Source organism: Apaloderma vittatum, unplaced genomic scaffold (assembly GCF_000703405.1).
Source record: "Apaloderma vittatum isolate BGI_N311 unplaced genomic scaffold, ASM70340v1 scaffold4446, whole genome shotgun sequence".
Lineage (NCBI taxonomy): Eukaryota > Metazoa > Chordata > Aves > Trogoniformes > Trogonidae > Apaloderma > Apaloderma vittatum.
In genome coordinates this window covers 15,649-36,111 of record NW_009721105.1, presented here as the reverse complement: position 1 = coordinate 36,111, position 20,463 = coordinate 15,649, and the positions used below count along the sequence as shown (strand labels likewise).

At 38.7% G+C, this 20,463-nt stretch overlaps 1 protein-coding gene across 1 annotated transcript in view; it reads left to right on the top strand.

The window, feature by feature from the left end:
• The window catches only part of RP1 (retinitis pigmentosa 1 (autosomal dominant)), a gene marked incomplete at its 3' end in the record, with an annotated part of 53,818 nt that overhangs the window by 19,441 nt on the left and 13,914 nt on the right, over positions 1 to 20,463 (top strand). The window contains exons 6-13 of the mRNA XM_009871233.1: positions 7,079 to 7,265; positions 12,277 to 12,428; positions 13,261 to 13,339; positions 14,175 to 14,250; positions 15,721 to 15,797; positions 15,900 to 15,931; positions 16,064 to 16,193; positions 18,339 to 18,442. Of these exons, the coding sequence (XP_009869535.1) occupies positions 7,079 to 7,265; positions 12,277 to 12,428; positions 13,261 to 13,339; positions 14,175 to 14,250; positions 15,721 to 15,797; positions 15,900 to 15,931; positions 16,064 to 16,193; positions 18,339 to 18,442 (837 nt within the window). The remainder of the gene's footprint in view (positions 1 to 7,078; positions 7,266 to 12,276; positions 12,429 to 13,260; positions 13,340 to 14,174; positions 14,251 to 15,720; positions 15,798 to 15,899; positions 15,932 to 16,063; positions 16,194 to 18,338; positions 18,443 to 20,463) is intronic.

Below are 20,463 nucleotides of genomic sequence, written 5' to 3'. Positions count from 1 at the left end.
CATAGTTCTGTGTATGTATCATGATTAATGCCCACTGACTCCTTCAAGAAAATGCCCATTGCTTGCCCTGAAAATACACTGAAAAACTATTTCACTGAACCTCACAACAGAACTACAGGATAGCTTGTTGCCTGGATCTTAAGATCTATTCTGAGTGTCTCAAATCATCAATAAACACAAAATTCTTCATGTTATGATGAGCTCACTCATCACTGCTGTATTGTTTCTCCGTGTTTTAGCTAGGCCAGTCAGGATCAAAGATTCTGTTATGGAGGGAAAAGTCAGTCATATAGTAAAATCTGTAGCATAGATGAGTCCTTAGATGATTGGGGGCTTCTGCCTTCTGTAGTCAGTAAGGCTATTTATTACTGCTGCTGTGCTTCAGGAAATTCTCTTTTAAGAAAGTGATCTTAATCAGTGGTGCAAAAGGATCTTGGTAAACTTGGGAGGTGCTTAAATGTGTACCATTTGAGATGGGTATCAGCTAATTAGAAACACGGGGAATATGTTGCTAATCTTTCAGTGAATTCTAAACAAGCTGTTAGATGTACATAGCCCATCTCACCTTTACAGAGGTACTGATCTTGACTTAAAAAGTTCTCTCTCAGCAGAGCTACTTTGTTTTAAGAGACCGTAATGCCTGAAGGGATGGGTTTGTAATTCCAGAGCTGGCTGGCTGAGATACTGCATGGCAATCGTGATGCAGCATTGCTTTGGGCAAAAATTATATATCCTAAGTAAACAGAAAGCCACATTTAATATCAAAACTATGTTTGAAAAGTTATCTATGTGCACACAAATTTGACTTAGTTATATGACATATGTAGAGAAAAACATGTGAATGCACTGTGACATTTCATGATTTTTGCGTGCCCACATAGCAAATTCAATATTTGCCTACTGTAATTTTGTGAAATACATACTTCCGTCTTTGTTGACATGATATTATTTAGAATTTTGGTTACTGAAATGCATTTTGCTTAAGAGTCTTGAGTTTAAGTAATTCAGTGAGTCTTTATCTTCTGATAGCTAGGAAATGGAAGGTGTCCATCCTCACTAGCGATACACCATCTGCAGGAACAAGCTCAAAAGTTTATATTACATTTTATGGGGATCACAGCAGCTCAGGCCCTATTTTTCTTGATGGAGAAGAGGGAAAACTATTTCAGAGAGGCAATGAAGACATTTTCACAGTAAGTAATATTTCATGTTGTTGCCCTCTTGTATCCTGCCAGACTGCATGACATTTCAAAATATATGTGATGAAATGACAGTCAGTTTTTTATATGATGCGTGTATTTGGAAACAAGAAACAGGACTTAAATATAGAACTAAATTTAGTATCCTTTCCTACTCACCTATCCAAAGCTGATTTGATCCAACACATTTCTTGTCTGTTTAAGAAGAACTACTTGTTAATTTACATGGTGCCCAAGAAAATACTAAGAAACACAGGACAACAGATAGTTGTTTAATTTTTTAATTTGAAATGGGACTATATTATTAAAAATGAAATGAGGAAGAATTAGGGCACAAAGTAAATTTTTAACTTTGTTAAATACCTGCTGCTTTATTGAAACAATGACAATTTTTATACCTGTGATAAGTCTGTCTATCTGAAGCTACTTCTGCTCCCAGTTACAAAAACAAACTTCCTCCCCATCAGTCTTGTAGCATGATGATTTAAGTGAGCCAGGATAGGTCTCTTATCAAAAGCTGCTTAGCTTGAGTGTGTAAATGGGATTGTCAGTGGTTGTATCTGGCAGGTGGCTGCTACTGGGGCATATAACAAACAGGTGCTTCCCATGTTAACATCAGGCATAGTAAGCCCCTTCTGAGAGAAGGTATTTAATGGCAGCTCAGCTTGTTCAAAATAGTCTTGTAGCTGCTTGGGATGTTGGAAAAGTAGTTCTTATCTCTCTTCAGCCTGATGGCATTTCTCAGAAGAAGCCAACACCTCTAAGAATATGCCATTTTCCACCTGTGATATCAAAAAGCCCCAGATATAAGACTGAAAGGAGGAGATAAAATAAGTAACCAGATGCCCGACAGATAAAAATACCCTCTTCGCAATGGTTGTTGTCACCTCTTGTTTCCTGGAGTTAATTTCACCTCCAACGAAAAATATGGAGGCAGTCCCTGGTTTGGAACCTAACATTCCCCTCTTAGGTGAGTATCTGTAGCACTGAATATGTTTAAGGTATACCTACTCTGAAACATACAGAAAAAGTCCCTCTACTTGTGCTGTATGCTAGATCTCGGTTAACTGGTCTATCCTCTCTGCTCTGTTAGTTTATTCTTTCTAACACTGAGTTCGGGGAAGTTCAAGATAGAGGGAACTCAGTTCACACCCACCTCCACATTGTAAATGAAAAACATGATAATGAATTCTACAGAAAACAACAGAAGGATAGAAAATCTACCCTACATAATAAGAAAAAAAGGATCCAGCAAGCAGGGAAGACATTCATGGTGTGTTTCCAGTTCCTTCAAGTTAATATTTCTTATTTCCGCACTTAAGTTAGTAACTAGCTGTTTGAATGATCTTCACAAAAAGTTATTCCATCATCACCCGGTTATCTGTATTGGACACACTCATCCAGTCTGCCAAAGAACTAAGCTTTCAAATACAACTGAAATGACCTGTAAAAAGTCCCATCAAAGCTGAATACAATTGTTTCCAAAATCATAAGGGAAACAGAAATCATGTTATAGTGGGTCAGTGGTGTAGGTGCTGAACTGAATCAGGTTTATAGCATTCAGATACTTTTGCTTCCTAGTCATAGATAGTAATCATCTCCCACTGAGGCCAGTATTCAGTGGGGAAAAAAATTGCTGCAGCAGCATCCTGAAGCCATTTAAATGGGGTTGGCAACAGGTGTTTTGAGGGCTGTCCTTTAAAAAAGGCAAGTTTCTAATGATCATCTAGAGAAAAATATTTTGGAAATGCTTGTTTAAATATCAAAACATCTAATTCCCCTAAATGAAAAAGTCCCCTGATGGTTACTAAATTAATTTCTGTTGTGTGTTTTTTCCTTTGAATAGATGTTCCGTGTTTCATCAATTATGTTTCTCTTACAGGTTACTACTAGTAACATAGGACATCTTTACAAAATACGCATAGGACACACAAATACAGGAAAGTCCCCTGCCTGGCACTGTGAAGAGGTAAAAGCAGTGAGAAAGAATTTTATCTTTGCAAAAGCAGGCACTATGTCAGTAAAGTCAAAACACAAGCCAGAAAAAATCCCTGGGATAAGTGTATTAGCCTCATCAAATGCTTACATTTATGAGATTATTTACAAAGGGATGTTTTTTTACAGAATTAAAGGTAGTTTATGATGGTATGTCTTGGCTGGTTTTTTACAGTTTGGTGAGAGCCATACATTACGTTTCCTTAAAAATGTGTGGCTGGCCAGCAAGAAAGATTGCTTAAGCTGGCTGATGTGGTCCGAGTCTTCTACAGTCTTTGTATGCTACAGAGTGTTTAGAGTTTGCTGAAATCCAGTGTCCTGGTTTGAGAGCACCTGCATAGAAGTTCTCTGGGGCTCCTGGCCCAGGGGGCAATCACAGTGGAGGAGAGGGGGCAGCTGTGCCCATGGGGAGGAGAGGATGGTTCAGGTGACTCAAATGGATCAATAACGGTATTCCATCCCATGGTGCTCAGTATATACGAGCCCCTAAGGAAAGCCTTCATGCTTTTAGTGCTTTTGATGTTGGGACGGTTGCTTTTGGTAGTCTTGCCCCCCTGTTTTCACGCTGCAGAGGAGCACCTTCGATAAAATAGCTTGTCTTTCCTTGCCACACCATGCCAGGTGGGAACACCACAGCTTTTTTTTTTCTTTTTCTTTTTTTTTTTCTTTTGATTATCATCGGGACTCTGGGCTCAGGCACTTATGTCTGTTGTGAGTCCAGTCTGGGACTTTTTGTTCTGCTTGGGACCTTGTTGTCATCTGGAATGTATTAAGATATTTTCTTGTATCTTTGAATATATTTGCATACTATATTTGTATATAATTCAACACCTTTGTTGTTATACTAAGTGTTATGTTCTTTTTCATTATATTGGTTCAAATTTGTTTTTGACCTCAAAGTCCCTCTCTGGTTCCACTGTTATCCTCCCCTGGGACTGTGGAAGGGGGATCACAGAGAATGTCTGTCAAAGCTTAGTGGCTGGCCCAGCCTCAAACTTCAACACCCAGAAAGTCATTAAACTCGGTCTAGCCAAGTCCTTGTTAAAACTATGGCTGATGCTGTATCCTTACACATAACACCAGAGCTGCATTTTAAATGTTTCTAATTATGTGGCTCTGAGGAGAAAAACACAATAACGGGTTCTTTTCCCTTCCTGTGTAAAAAAAAAAAAAAATAAAAAAAAATCTCAATGCAGGTAAAGCAAAGATAATACAGCAAAAAAAAAAATCAGCTAACTCTGTTTCAAGCTTCAGTCATGAAGCACAGTATATATGTTTCTGCACTGCGAATGAAAGGGTCTGGCTTTTATCCTCACAGCAGTGATGTACTACGCGTGCCTGTGATACGCAATGCATGTTTGAAACACTTCCTTCTTTGTGCCAGAGTTTCTTAGCCTCCCGTTAAGAGAGAGCAGTTTATGAAGGGCTTTACAAACTCAGGTAAATTCGTTGCTATAATTGTACTTCAGATTAAATCTAGCTCTAGCTAGGTTTCTAGCCAAGGCATGTCTACATTGAAATATTGTGTCACTGGCAACATCACCCTGTTTAAGAGATTTCATGCTAGAATTATAGGGGTTTTATCTCTCAATTCAGCTGACGATTGCCTGATTATAAAGTCTTAGGTATTTGTTTCCCAGCTGTGCTGTGTGTTGGGGAATATGGGAGTTAAATTATAATTTAAGATACTTTTTGCTCTTCTGTTCCTTACTAATTTTTTTTTCATAAATGTGTGTGTGGAAGAAGTGAAAGGTTGAAAAATACCATATAGTTTTGTCCTGTGAGACAGAGGGACAGGTTACCAGCAATTTCTAAAAAGTGTATCTGAGTTGAGAAGCTAGGAGAGAACAGCGGGTTTTCTCTTGTAGAGAAGGTTTGTTTTTATGCTTAATCTCAGTATTAGAAGTTTTGGCTATCCTAAAATCTGACTCAACAAAAGGATCTTTGTGCATTTGATGTACACCATCCTCTGTGATAAGAAGCTCCACTGCCTGCTCTACAGGTTGCTTATGCAAACTGAGATACTAAAGAAGTCTGACAAAAAAGGGAAAGAAAAAAGGAGAAGTTATTTCCCTTCTCACTTCCCAGGTAGGATATATTTAATGAAATAATCAGTAAAATTTTAAAAGAAAAATTTCACACTTCAATTCATTCAATTGACTTTTGGCTTACAAATTTTGTTTTTTTTTCTCCTTACCAAATCTCAGTCCATCAGGCACAGTTTAAAGGCGGTGATTCATCAGCCAGGGTTAGGTCATTCCCTCTTTGCAACTTTGGGCATAAAGGCAAGGAAAAGAAATATGTTCAACCAAACACACAGAATCACAGAATCTTGGGGACTGGAAGGGCCCTCGTAAGATCATCTAGTCCAACCCCCCCGCCAGAGCAGGAACACCTAGACGATGTTACACAGGAAGGCATCCAGGCGGGTTTTGAATGTCTCCAGAGAAGGAGACTCCACCAGCTCCCTGGGCAGCCTGTGCCAGTGCTCTGTCACCCTTACTGAGAAGTTTCTTCCCAAATTTAGGTGAAACCTCTTGTGTTCCAGTTTAAACCCATTACCCCTTGTCCTACCATTGGTTGTCACCGAGAAGAGCCTTGCTCCATCCTTGTGACACTCACCCGTTACATACTTATAAACATTAATTAGGTCACCCCTCAGTCTCCTCTTCTCAACGCACTACAAGTACCCTAATGTATTGTATCCTAGAGAGCCAAGGGAGTATAGCCACTGATTTCTAGATGTCATAGATGTACAACCTACAGAGTGCTGGTCAGACACTTAAAGTCATTGGTCCTTGGGAAACCTAAGTTTTTCTGGAATTTTTTTTTAAGAGTGTTCTGGAACTGTAGAGCTTTTCTGGAAGATAGGCATGCTAGTCCTCCATCAGTATTATGTGATTTCTGTGGCTGTCTCTGTACCGAGGTGATGCAAATGACCCCATGGTGCTGCTTTGCTAACTCCAAGATTCCACTTCAAGATCAGCAGATGTTGACAGGCCAAGATGCGTCAGGATTTTTTCAGACAAGATAAATCTCTTTCTTTGAAGTTTAGTGTTCAGACTAAAAATTGGTGAAAGTGATAAAAATGTTTAAACTTTCTGAATTTGTTCAATACTCTAAGTAAGGAGATGAGATTTTTGCAAAGCACAGAGCAGGAGTGAAGTTATAGGTAAGAGCATCTTTGCTTCTCTCTGCTGGTCCGAAATCCAGTGTGGTTACTAGTATAAATTAGTGTAATTAGGGACTATTCTAATATATTGCAACCTCTGAGGTGCTTAATAAGGAGTACTTTGAAGTACAAAATAATTAGAGCTCCTTCCTTTACCTGGTGTACGTATGGTCCTTTTTCTTTTATATACTAAAAGATGAGCATGGAAGAAAATCATGTGGGGCAGACTGGTGTTGAGGCTAGCATTTTCATGGTTTATTATGTTTATAAGCAGTACTGAAGAATCAGAACCTGTTTATTTAATTCCTATTCTGTTACAGAACTAAGTTAAAGGAATAGAGTTGGCAAGCACTGCCAGGGTTCTTAGTGAGAACTTCTGTGTTTGGTAAGCCATGCCACCTAGTGCCAGCCCACATGGATCTCCCTGCTGGAATGACATGGCTACATTTTGTGGGACTGCGTTTGAGCTAATAAACCATTTTTTCTTGGCTGCACTGGAGTTACTTTGCCCTGCGCTTTTGAACGTGGTTGAATGCAAAGTCAGATTGGAGGCAGTTGTACCTGGGAAGCGGACATGCCCCGAACCCGTGGTTTTGTGATCATGTCACAGAGCTTTGCTTGCACAGATTTCAACAGCATCCCCCACAGTTTGTTTTCTGGTCTACATGATCCAAGATCAGCAACTTAAATTGCAATTCTTGTTGCTGTTTAGGTGCGGTTGCTGAACTTCTTCTCAGGGGAGGAATTTTCTTTCCCTGCACATCGGTGGCTGGCCTGGGACCAGGCTGATGGGGAAATATCTATGGAGCTTCCTGTTTTACTGCAGGGTCAGCCTATTCTTCCAGGTAAGCACAATACCATGTCAGCTAATGTGTGGCCACAGACTGGTACCGATACAGGTGAGTTTGCTGTTTCTCGTCACACCCTCTATTACTTTTGGCTATTACAACACTCTTTTTGTGTTGTTTTACTGTGATTACTGATCTTACTTGGATATGATCTAAAAGAGTGGTGAAGCATTGGAACAGGCTGCTCAGGCAAGTGGTGGAGTCGCCATCCCTGGAGGTGTTAAAAAAATATGTAGCCTTGGCACTTAGGGACATGGTTTAGTGGTCAGGGTGGTGTTGGGTTGGTGGTTGGGCTTGATGGTCTAGAGGCCTTTTCAAGCCTTAACGAGTCTATGAGAAGGTTAAGAATCGCTAGAAAGGAGATGGGAGAGTCTTTAATGCTTTGAACCTCATAGATCCTTCAAAAAGAGTCTTTCTTTGGTGATATTTTCAACATTTATGTTTCCTATAGAGTAGAGGTTACAGTAAAGGCACCTCATATGCATAACTGCCTTGAAGCTATCATATCTGAGTTAGGCCACAAACTCTGTTTTCAGTAACTGAGGATTATAGAGCCAGTATGACTATTGTAGCTGCTGTTTTAGTTTTTCTTGCAAGTGACATGCTTCTGGAATGCTTTTAATTTACTTGGTGTGGAACAAAATTTTTGCGATATTTCAGAAGACTCTAAGTATTAAAAGCCCCATTACTCACATAAAGATTGTATTTTAATTCTAAAGGTGAACAATGGCAAAGGATACAAAAATTATTGGATGTTGCTGCTGTTACATTGCTTTAATGTCCTATCACATCAATCCTTATCACCCATGCTGGATGTTGCTCTACGTTCTCTCTGTTTCAGCAGTGGGAGGGGGGTGGAAAGATTATGCTTGTTCTTCTTTTCTCTCCAGATGGTGTTGCTCTCTTCTGGCCTAAGGCAAATAAAAGGCCATAGCCAGATCAGTATATCCTAGAAGAGATGTGGCTTGAGGAAGCAAGAATTGTAGGGCAGATTCCCATCCTGTAGGGTGTGGTGGTAAAGGGGGAAAAGTCATAACACCACTGGTATTACTTGTGCTGGAGCTTTCACTAGAATAAGATCCACCTGGGACAGATTCTTCACCCTCCTCTCTTCTCTTTCCTCCCAAATCATATTAACTTCACAGGACAAGATGTATGAGATGAGAGAAATTTCCATTCAAACCTCTCTAAAAGCTACAGAATCCCCTTTTCAGAATGTTTACTACTATAGCAATACTTGGTGATATGCCTGTGGTACTTTGTGTTGATCTTGTAAAACTGAAATGGTAACAGGCATTTTGGTGGTAATAGCTGTTGTGGGTGCAGGCTAGAGGAAGAGAATACAAATGAAATTGAGGGTCAGAAACCCAGAAAATGGCCCATTGATGTGGAGAAACATACTATGGGGCAGTTACTCTCATAATAAAGAGCTGAGTGGCCTGGAGCCATATTTAAGGCTATCTACAATGACTGAGCACTTAGATAAGAGCTGAAAAGAAAAGCAGAAAAGCAGGTTTGTGCCTCATTAATATGTATTTAAGCGAAAAAGACTAGCGGTAGAGGTTTCCTCCAGTGATGTATTTGGAAGCTGTAAATGGCTCATAAAATGCTGTAGAGAGAAGGTGGCCAGTCCCAACTAGTGGTTATGATCTTCATATCCTTGAAGGCATAAAAAGCCTCAGAAGCAGTAAGTTTGCTTCCTTACAAGTTTGGACTCTGCTCAGGAGATTTAAATATTATCAGTGTAGAGGGACATACTAGCACATTAGTATAAAACCCAAACACCCTCCCTTTAAATAAATGTTAACGTTCCAATGCCCTACTTGCAGTAGCGGGGTTGAAACTAGATGATCTTTAAGGTCCCTTCCAACTCAAAGCATTATATGATTCTATCTGTTCTTCCTCAAACGTTCTCTTGCTTAATATTCTGGGACTCTGTCCTAACCCACCTGCTAATTTTCAGGCTCTTCCTTTCCTAGTGGGTTATTTCCTTGTTTCTGAGATAAAGATACAATGGAAGATTTTTCTTTATCAAGTTTATTTATGGAGTAGTTCTGGTTCAACAGCACACTTAAAGCATCCTCAGTCTGCATTTTTGTAGTTAACTATTTCTGCTTCACACAACAGAGGAAGAAAAGAACTGTACATTTCTGCCAGCCTCAGTGTAAGAGGGGTCATGCTGAAGGCTTCGGAAAAGGCAGTTTCATCTCTAACTTAATAATTGAAAGACAACCTCCGTGTCTTTTTGCCAATATTATATTTCTGCATGACATAGTGAAAAGAGAACACAGCTTTTTAACTTCAGAGAAGATAGTTTGATAACAGAAGAGTGGAGAGGTCTGGATTCAATCTGAAAGAGAGATGATGAGAGCCTCTTTAAAACCAGTTTCTGAATAAAAAGAGGCTGAAACATTTTCTGATTTAAAAGCCTTTTTTTATTCAAAGAAAAATGTCCAAATTAAACTGTTATGAAGTATTACATAGAGACTTTGTGGCTCTAACGCTGGGGGACAGAGCAGCATTTGTTTGACCTTTTTATCCTTAACCATCCTACTTCTATCTCCTCCTGTTTTATGACACAATCTTTAATTTTATGATGATGAACTACTTGCAGGGGATAAATCAGAGTTACACAGTGTTTGGCGGCTGGTGGACCTTTACTTTTATTTTTGCAGAAACTAGAATGTAGGTAATGAAGGGAATTGTAGGAATAAAGAGGATTGTTGTGGTCTTAGACATAGGATTGTTGGTCGGGAGAAATGAACTCTTCTTCTGTAGTCTGTTTGTGGGAGGCCTGTTTGTGTGGGTGCTGTAGAGAAAAATTTGGGAATTAAATAGATCAACTGGTGATATGGTAATTGTTATAGTTAAAATATGGTATTAATTAATATTTACTAAATGAAAATTATTTTGAGTGTTGAGACAAGTGTACACTGGGAAAAATTAGCACATGCATATGCTGCTAACCAAAGACTGACAAAAACTTCTGCACCACAAATGTGTCTGGCTTTTGTCCAAAATGATAATGGCTGATCTGAGAAAAGATATGTTTTACCTCCTTGTTCTAGCTCTCGTAATTCATAGACATAGAGGGAAGAATTAAATTTTGTAAATATTCTTAACTCTCTACTTTCTAATTTCAGGATCACGTGATTACTAATGTAAGGTTCTACACTTGCAGACAAAAATAGGTGTAAAGAATACAGTTCCTTCTCTTAACATCTGTACTGAGCACTTTTCCATTGAATATCTCAAGTTGGAAGTGACCTAAAAGGATCATCAAGTCCAACTCTCTGCTTCTTGCAGGGCTACCTTAAACTAAACCATATGTCTAAGGTCATTATCCAGACGCTCCTTGAGCTCTGACAGGCTTGGTGCTGTGACCACTTCCCTGGGGAGTTTGTTCCAGTGACCAACCACCCTCTGAGAGCAGAACCTTTTCCTAATGTCCAATCTGAGCTTTCCCTGATTCAACTTCATTCTGCTAGGAGAGTCACTATTTCGAGCATAAAAGCTGTAAGCATTATATTCATAAATACTTACTATAAAGCTAGGATGATCCCTAGGCTTATGAGAGGTAAAGAGAAGTGTAAAAAAAAATGTGGTAATTGCTTGAATTTTTAAGTTGGTTATTTTAAGCCTCTGTGCTGGATTTATTAATAGCATATGTCTACGGTACAATACTTCCATGGAGTTTAGAGGTATCCAGTCATCATCTCAAAATGAGTTAACTCTGATGCTAGAAGCAAACTAGCACTATCATTCTGCGTGGGCACATTAAAATAACCTGCAGAGAGTGCTTATTCTTTTAGCTAGATTGCTACTATTATCCAAACCGAATTCTTTAAAGACAGCCTATATAGTAACCTGCATGCAAATGCCATGTAAATAAATGTGAGATAATCATAAAAAATAAGCATCAAGGGAAAAATTGTAAACACTGAACAGCCACTTTGCACAATTGCAGATATGGACTGATCCTGAATATTTTTCACTGGTTACTAAAAGTAGATGTTTGTCTGTCAGAAGAGTGAGATGTGAGAGCAACCTCCTTCAGAGAATTACAGTCAAGCTTCATGACGTATTTCAAAAGGAAAGCTGATAACTGAATGATAATAATGTTGATGTTCTGGACCCAATGGCCCAGAAACTTTTTTCTGCTTGCAAGACAGAAGTACAAGGATGCCTACAGCTGAAATATGAGCTAGTGTGCCAGAAGATTAGTTTTTCTCTCTCCCTTTCATTCTCCATGTACCTCACTTGGTCTAACAAAATATCTTTAATATATATTGTTGTAAATTTTGCCTTTTCCATATTTCTACTGCAGATTATAATAGCAAGTTTTCCTCTTAAATCTGAAATTTATGGGATGCCTACATCTGCATTTTGATGACCACATTTTTCTATCGATACATATTTTTTGTGTATCATAGTCTATATTCCAATTTAATTGGATTTTAACTCAAATTTTCTTTCATTTGCATTATCTATTTCTATTAAATAACGAGTTTTTTGAAGTCCTAGTTTTTCCACCCAAATTCACAGCCTTTCAATAATTTCCATATGGAATATGAGAATGTCTATACTATCACATGAATCATTAGATTCTAGGTAGATAACTGTCAGTAGATATCTAGGTCCTAGGTCCAGATTTTTGCTCATTTGGTTAACCAGTGCATAAAAAATGTTAATGGCTCCTGTTGCTTGATATAGTTTTGATATCATCACTTATGGCGAGTCTAAACTTGGATATACGTTATTTGCTTTACAGTTTTATGATGATTTCGGATGATGCTGCAGGACAAAGACACAACAGTGTGTATTTGAAGTTCAGTTCTGTTTGCATTCTCCATAGTGACAGTCTGGGATAAAAAGCATAAATGTAACACCAAAGCCAGTTTGTACATTATTTTACTTAATATTGAACAGGATTTTTAAGGTTTTATACTCTATCTGTCCTTGACACAGATGCATTTGGACTGTGCGGGCCCATTTGCAGCTAGATGTCTTTGTAGCTGCGGTAGTATTTGTGATATAAAAGGTTGTCGTCTTTTATTGTCAGTGACTGTCTATGAAGTGCATGTGACAACAGGAGAACTGTGGAATGCTGGAACCAATGCTGATGTCTACATTTCTGTTTATGGAGACAGAGGTGATACAGGATCAAGACAGCTGCTCAGGTCACAGAAACCCAAGAAATTTTTAAGAGGACAAGTAAGTGAAAACCAGGGCATTTTCTGATATGTTTGACTGGCTTTTCTCTCTAAAATTTTCTTCTAAAAATTATAAAATCTGCATTTCCGATGGTAAAAACTGCTGTAATTTGCAATTGTTTAAGCAATTAAACCTTTAGCAGGTTTCTCTTTTCTGACTTTGATCTCATTCATCCAAATGGAACTACTCTGATTAGCAAAGTGATCAAGTTTCTTTTATTTCACTGCAAGAAAGTAATTGAGGTGCTGGAGCAGGTCCAGAGGAGAGCAATGAGGCTGGGGAAGGGACCAGAGGGAAAGTGCTGTGAGGAGAGGCTGAGGAAGAAGAGGACACTCAGGGGGGACCTGATCACTCTCTGTAACTGCCTGAAGGAGGTTGCATCAGGTGGGGTCGGGCTCTTCTCCCGGGCAACCAGTGACAGGACGAGAGGGCACGGCCTGAAACTGCATCAGGGGAGGTTTAGGTTGGATCTCAGGAAGCTCTTCCTCACGGAGAGGGTGCTCAGGCACTGGGATGCACTGCCCAGGGAAGGGGTAGAGTCACCGTCCCTGGAGGTGTTTAAGGAGAGGCTGGATGTGGCATTTAGTGCCCTGGTCTGGCTGATGTGATGGTGTTGGGTCCTAGGCTGGACTTGATGGTCTCAGAGGTCTTTTCCAGCCTCAACAATTCTATGATTCTGTGAAACCTGGTTTGTTCTCACCTTATCATTAGCTGATAATTTGAAGGTTGATCTTGACAGTAGAGTTCTATAGGTTTATGGGTCTTTGTGATTCCACAACTGAAGAATGCTCTGCTTTTTAGATTTTACTGAAATTTTGTTGATTGATTACAGACTGACATCTTTACTCTCGAAGCTGTGCACCTTGGACACTTGTACAAGATTGTTATAGGACACAATGGTCTTGGGTCAGGTCAGAAATCTCTGTCTCTAGTCATTGAATAGTGACTGCAAAGTTATTAATCTTTCTTTTAAAATACAATACATAATTCTAAAACTGAATGTTTGAAAACATTTCAGAATAGAAGTAAAAGCCTTTTAAGGAAACTGTTCATGTGGCTCAGTTACTTCACTGTGCCATCACAAATTTTAAATATTGTGTGTTTACTTTCACCATGCTCTCAATCATTAAGGACACCATCTGCTACTCTGCTGTCATTTTTGACTAATCCATATGGAAAAACTGTAAAGAGGGAGAGTGTCTGCATGATAAGACATTGTCTATGTCTTGGGCAGTTTGTGTTATAGAGAAAATGGACTATTATATTTTTAGGTTGATTAGCATTTTCAGTTACCCTGTAAAGATGCAGTTGGCGACTTTGGCTATGCTATCTTGTCATTAAACACCTAATTAATGGTGAAACCCAGACGGCTCACAGTCCCAAGTCCTGCTTTTCAAACTCTTGATCCTAAATATTGTAAAATATATCAACTTATTTTGAGCTGTGATAAGCTAAGCTGCTATCTAATCTTTTTGACATTTTGATTGGCAAAAAAAATAATTTTTATACAATGACTGTGTTAAATGAGGGGGTGATGTGCAGCCCTGAGAGCCATGAGAGTCAGGGAGGGACTTAGCAGCTTGCAGGCCTAGAGCAGGTCTTCTCTCCAGCCATCAGGACAGCATTGACTAACAACGTGCCTGTGAAGCTGCAGATTTTGCAGCTTCAGAAGAGAAAAAGCCATAGGAAACCAGACTTCATTAAATCTATCTCTCATGAAATAACTTTTTCCAAATTTATTCTAAGGAAACGGCTGGTTTTTGGATAAAGTTGTAATCAAGGATCCTATAACAGATTTGGATTACGCTTTTCTTTGTCACAGGTTGGTGTTGTTTCATTTGAGTTAGATTTTTTTTAATAAATTTGTTATTACTTATAGTCGTTGTTCTGAAATGTCATGTCAGTGGCAATGTGTTTCCCAGAAAGTGGGCTGAAATTGTGTGATTATTTTTTACAGCTTTCTAAGTTGTACCTGCCTCAAATCTACGGTGCATTTCAGCTATAGAGAAAAGCGATAAAAATTTCTGCCTGGGAAATTTCTGTTCTTGTGTCTTGCAGACTATTCAAGACATGGGGTTTTTTTGACACATTCCCCATATCCAAGGCTTTTCAGAAGTTAGTATGGAGATTAACCTGGGGTTCAATGAACTTGGGATTAGACTTCAAGAACTTGTGAAATGGCTATCAGAAGTGAACCTACGTGACTACATCTCTTTCTCAGTTGTCTTGCAGCCTATTGCTGAGCTGCTACATAATTTGAAGCAATCCTAACTTCCCTGACTTTTCCGCTGCAGAAGCTGCTGCCCTGAATCCTCTGTTCTTGTGCTCAGTTCTAATTTTGTCTATGCTTGAATAATTCTCAACACTTTATGGAAAAATTATAATTGATGAAGATGAGTGCAAATATTAGGAATGGTAAAGTCCAGTCACGTACGAATCTAGCTGCAGCTTGCCAGTGGCACCTCCATTCTGTTTTCTCCTCTCACTTCTTGGAGTGAATAAATAACTGCCTGAGACAGCTCAGAGTGAGCAGTGTGGACACTGAAACTGATTTATACGTGAACAAGGGCTTTCTGCCTATCAGATACAGCACCTCATCTTTGCCTGACCTAATTTTGATTCTCTGTTCTAGATGAGACGAACTGCTATGAAGAGATCCATAGTGCTATCTTCATACATAATTTAGGGAGAGTTCAAATCCATTTCAGGCAGAAAAATACAAGATATATGCTAGTTATTGTTAGAGCCTGATGCTATGCTTGCTGATCCTGCTCCCATAGGATATGAATCTTTTTGAATCAAATGGAGTTAGACTTAACTTATGTAAGTAGATGTGAAGTAGGTACAATGACATTGTAAAAGTATAGTTGAGACATGGTAAACTTGTTGCCTGTGTTGGATTTGCTTCCCGGTGTAGGGATTTTTCAGGGCATGGAACAATTTGCATCCTTCTGTAGCCTTCCTGCAGATAGCAAAAGCAAACATCATGACCACTGCACCTTTTGTTATTGATCTAGGATCAATATGAGTTCTCTGATTTGTAGTAATTGGCTTAGGCCAGCTCCTTGCACTTCATATCAGCAAAGCCTTTACTTATGAGTTTCATCAAGCACAAAAGAATTTTTGCCAAAGCCAATCTCTTTTCACTAAAGCTGGATTTCTGTATTGCTGTTTGTCAGCCTCAAGACTTTAATAAATAGAACTTGAGGTATCGGTATGCGAGTGTCACGTATACAATATTGTGGGAGTTGCCAGTCAAGGCCATATTACTGAAGTAGATTCTGATTTTTAGGTGGCTGGACCAGGGCCAGGATGATGGCAGTATTGCTAGAGAAATGACTGTGACAGATGCCAGCACATTTCCAGGAAGTAAGTGAAAATACATGGGAAGGAGAATTCAGCCTCACTGCAACTGTACCACATAGGATAGGGGTGCTCTGTAAATTAACTATGTGTTTTTTATCTGTACAGGAGAAGAGCTGGAACTCAAGAGAGAGGAAACTGTAAGAACATACCTTTTTACTTTTATTTAGACCATTCAAATTATACTTTGATTGAAATCAGGTCAGTTGTTCTCATGTATGTCAAATTCCTGCTTCTCATATGTCTTTTTTGGTTGTTGTTTACAAACCTAGTGGGCTGCTGAAAAGTGGAAATTTCAGGAAGGCAATACACTGCAGTTTTACAACAGGCTCACCCGTGGCTTCATTTGCCTCAATCCAGATAGCAGAGTTGATGCTCTTGGTGACAAGAAAAACAAATATGGTAAAGTATTTTTCATATGGATTTATGCGTGAAAGAGAAAGGAAGACTTTATATGTGATCACAGTGAATCGTAATTAATATAGTTTGATGAATAAGTAGATAATTATAATAAACATTTCCCTTACTTTAAGTATTTACATGTGCCAATGACTATAAGAACTAGAAATTTTACACTATCACAAAAAGCACAAAAAAATCTAATAAGATGTCTCATCTCTGGCTTTCGCTTACCAAGTAGAAACTTCTTGTCACCTGCAGCTTAATGCTCCCATGGAACTGACATGACAGGGACAGCTACAGTCTTTTATAGCTAGATCTATCTAAGCTAACAAGTTCAAGCTTCCAGGTATAGTTCATTAATAGTGAGTGTATAGATAGAATTGATTCTATTCTATCCTTGTCATTGTTTTTAATGGCACTCTTCCAGTCCCTTCTCCTTATCAGCGTCCATCCTGCTGCGTTACTGACATTTAGCTATAATACATATCTTATTAGGCACACATATTTATCTTTGCAGTGATGGAGCTGCTCAGACCTTTCTGACATCTTGCTTACACACATCTTACACACATCTTTTTTGAAGTGATAGAACAGAATTTTTCAGGACACAACGAAAGAGTGCATGGAGAGTAGTGCAATCAATACTCCTTAGCATATCCTGTAAAAAATCTTAGAAAAGCTGCACCAGAAGACCAAAATCTATCGTATGAGAGATCAGTAATATTACAAGCATTAAAAGTGAATGTTACTGTGTTTTAGTAAAGCTCTTGTTAGTTAGCAGTTAGGTAGCAGATCCTTGAGTTCAAAGTACATGGTGACTCAAACACTGATTAACTCAAGTCTCTTACCTACAGCTTAGCAAGCGTTTTAAGTGACTGAAAGCAGTTGCACTGTGTGGTAGTGTCCTTCCTTCAGGGAGATGATCCATTTAGGATCACAGACTGTGAATTGCTTGGTGACAGACCAAACTATCTGCTTGTAGGAATTTGGTCTCTAATGTGCACTGATGCACCAAGCAGATCTTTGCTGATTTTTAGTGTTATATCTTCAATTGATGGTTTGTGTCTGATTTGATTTAGACAGATCATTTAGGCATCCTGGAATTCATAATATTCTAACAGACAGGATTCAAGTTCACGCTGCAGAATGAAGTCCTCTGACATAAACTATGTACCTATCTTTTGTAATAGAAAACTCTGCATTTCAGATACTGGTATGACTGCTTTTTCGTCTTCAGCAGATCTAAAGCAATTTAATTCAAAAGCCTTCAAATTTGTGATGGCAAGTTATATCAGATGATAATTTGGTGCATGTCTTTTAATTTTTCAGAAAGCTTTATCTCTATCTGAAAACAGATACTCTTTGTCACAGCTGTTTGTCCTCCGTTTTGCCCCAAGGACTAGAAGCCTCAACAGTATTTTATGATTTATGGCATCATCCTGATGAGCACAATAATCCAAGTCCTGTAATTCTTATGGTCCTAATTACGTTTTGAAAATCTGATGTTACGGACACCACAGGAGTCCTCCAGAGACAGTTGCATCTTACAAATGGGCAACATAATATACTGGTAGAACAGTTGTTTAAAAAATCAGCCATTACTATTGGGAAGAATAAAAATGACACTACTTTAGCTTTCATCAGTATTTTGTCGCTGTAAGAGGTAATTACTTGGAAAATTGGCCAGAGTTGAAATTTTAGGAGCCATGAGCTAAGCTGCAAGATTTGCTTTACAAGTTCTAATATGGATACAACGAAAATGAATTATCTTTGCCTACCTGAAAGCTTTATGTCCCCTACATGATCTGTTATTTATCATGCAGATTTATTTCTACAGCCCAGTTTATTATGCTCAGTTCCTTTTTATGATGTTTTTTTTAACATATACGCTGATCGAAAGAAATTTGTTCCTTATCTTTAGCTCACAGGATTTTTCCTCTCAAGACAATGAAGTATTCAGTAGTCTCTTGATGCTTTTTCCTGAAGGAATGAGGGGATTCGTTGGTCAGAGAGGTCAAACTGTTAAACACTTGATTAATTCTTTTCCCTTGAAAAGGATAAATCATCAATTGTAATGAAATGTAAATATGAATTAATATACTCTCATACTTCTAACATTTTTTTTTTTTTTACTTTATCCCTTAGGACTTTTTGATGTACATGTCAAAAAGAAAAATGTATGTATATTCAGGAGTCATCAGATGCCATGTCTTGCTCTTGCTCTTGTCAATGGCCATGTAATTGGAAAGGTGGGAAATGCTCTTACTAATCTCTGCTTCATAATCACATTTCATCATCTGATTAAAAATTATGCTGTTTTTATTCTAATAATCATTAGAATTTTATTCTAATAATCAGTCAGACAAAGAGCTAAGAATTGCAGAACTGAAGCCAGGAAACTGCCTATGAATAGGCAAATTTAGATGTAGGGCTTTGTCTGTTTTCTCATAGTTTACTTTTTACTCTTTGGTAGGATTTTAATAGACTAAATGATTTGATGCAGGAATACTAGACCATTCCAAACTGCAATGTATCTTGGCTCATCACATGTTAACAAGGTGCCTGGTATGACTTGCATTTTGTTGACATACTTGATGGGTGGGATGCCCTCAGGAAGGACCTGAACAAGCTTGAGAAGTGGACTCATGTGAACTTCATGAAGTTCAGCAAGGCCAAGTGCGAGGCCCTGCACATGGGTGAGGGCAGTCCTCAGTATCAACAGAAGCTATAGGGAGAAAGGATTGAAAGCAGCCCTATGGGAGAAGAGCTTGGGGGCGTTAGTGGCTGAAGAACTGGACACAAGGAGGCAATGTGCACTCACAGCTTAGAAAGGCAACCATATCCAGTGTGGCCATCAGGTCAAGGGAGGTGACTGTGCCCCTCGACTCCACTCTGCTCTGGTGAGATCCCACCTGCAGTTCTGTGTCCAATTTTGGAGTCCTCAACACAAGACAGATATGGACCTGTTTGAGCACATCCAAAAGAGCACTACAAAGATCATCAGTGAGTTGAAACACCTATCCTATGAGGAAAGGTGAGGAGAGTATTGGAGTTGTTCAGTCAAGAGGAAGCTCCAGGGAGACCTTATAGCAGTCTTTTAATACTTAAAGGGGGCTTATAAGGAAGATGAGGACATTTTAGTACGGCCTGTTGCAACAGGACAAGAGGTAATGCTCTTAAACTAAAAGAGGGTAGATTTAGATTTAAGGCAGAAATTTTTTATAGTGAGAGTGGTGAAAGACTGAAACATGTTGCCCAGAGAAGTGGTAGAAGCCCCATTCCTGAAAACATTCAAGTTCAGGTTGAATGAGCCTCTGAGCAACCTGATCTAGTTTAAGATGTCCCTGCTCACTGCAGGTGGGTTCAACTTGATGGCCTTTAAAGGTCCCTTCTGTTCCAAAAGATTCCATGATTCCATGTTTTCGTGTTTTTGGATTAGTGTAAATTTGGAGAATTGACTTTTAAATGCCCATTTTTCCTTTGTGTCTTTTTCTAAGTAACATGCATGTCATAAGTCAATTGAAATATTCCAGATTTGTTTTGATCCATTTTGATTTGTTTCATCGCACCATCAAAGTCTTTCTATTGCCTTTCTAGACGCTTGCAGTATACAAATAAGGCAAATGGACTTGTAGAACTATATTTCTGATGAAGCTCTTCTACTGATGAGGGAAAAAGTTGTTTCCCTTTCACTTTTTCAAGTTCTTCCCCTTATTTATCCAGTGAATAATTTCATAGTCAAGGCTAGTCCTATTTCTCTTTTATATGATGTTCATTGACATTAATGGGAGTAGGTTTCATTGGCATTACTGAGAGTTAGGTTTCTTAATGGGATAGTGTCAGGCTGCCATGTGAACTGTCAGACCTCTTTGCTGGACTTCCTAGTGTTCATGTTCATTATTGTAATTCTGATGCAGAGCACCCATTGCAATCTGTCACATTGCAGTATTTCTTGCAATGGGCGGGTTATTAAATGGATACTTAAATTTGAACTTTCCTTTTCTGCTTTGCCACTGACATGCTTTACAAGTTTGAGCAACCTACAGAAAATCTGTATCTCAATTTTCTTAATTTTAGTTGTGCAAGATGTTATTTTTTTTCCCAGGGACCGTGAAACCCACTGTCATTTAAAATAGTTTGGAATGAAGATAGATAAATGTAAACAAAAATGGCAATAAAAAAATTGCAATTTCCCTTATGATATATACTTAGTTATACTTTGAGAGCACGCTGGCCCATCTCTTTCACAATGACTTCTAAAACCCATCCA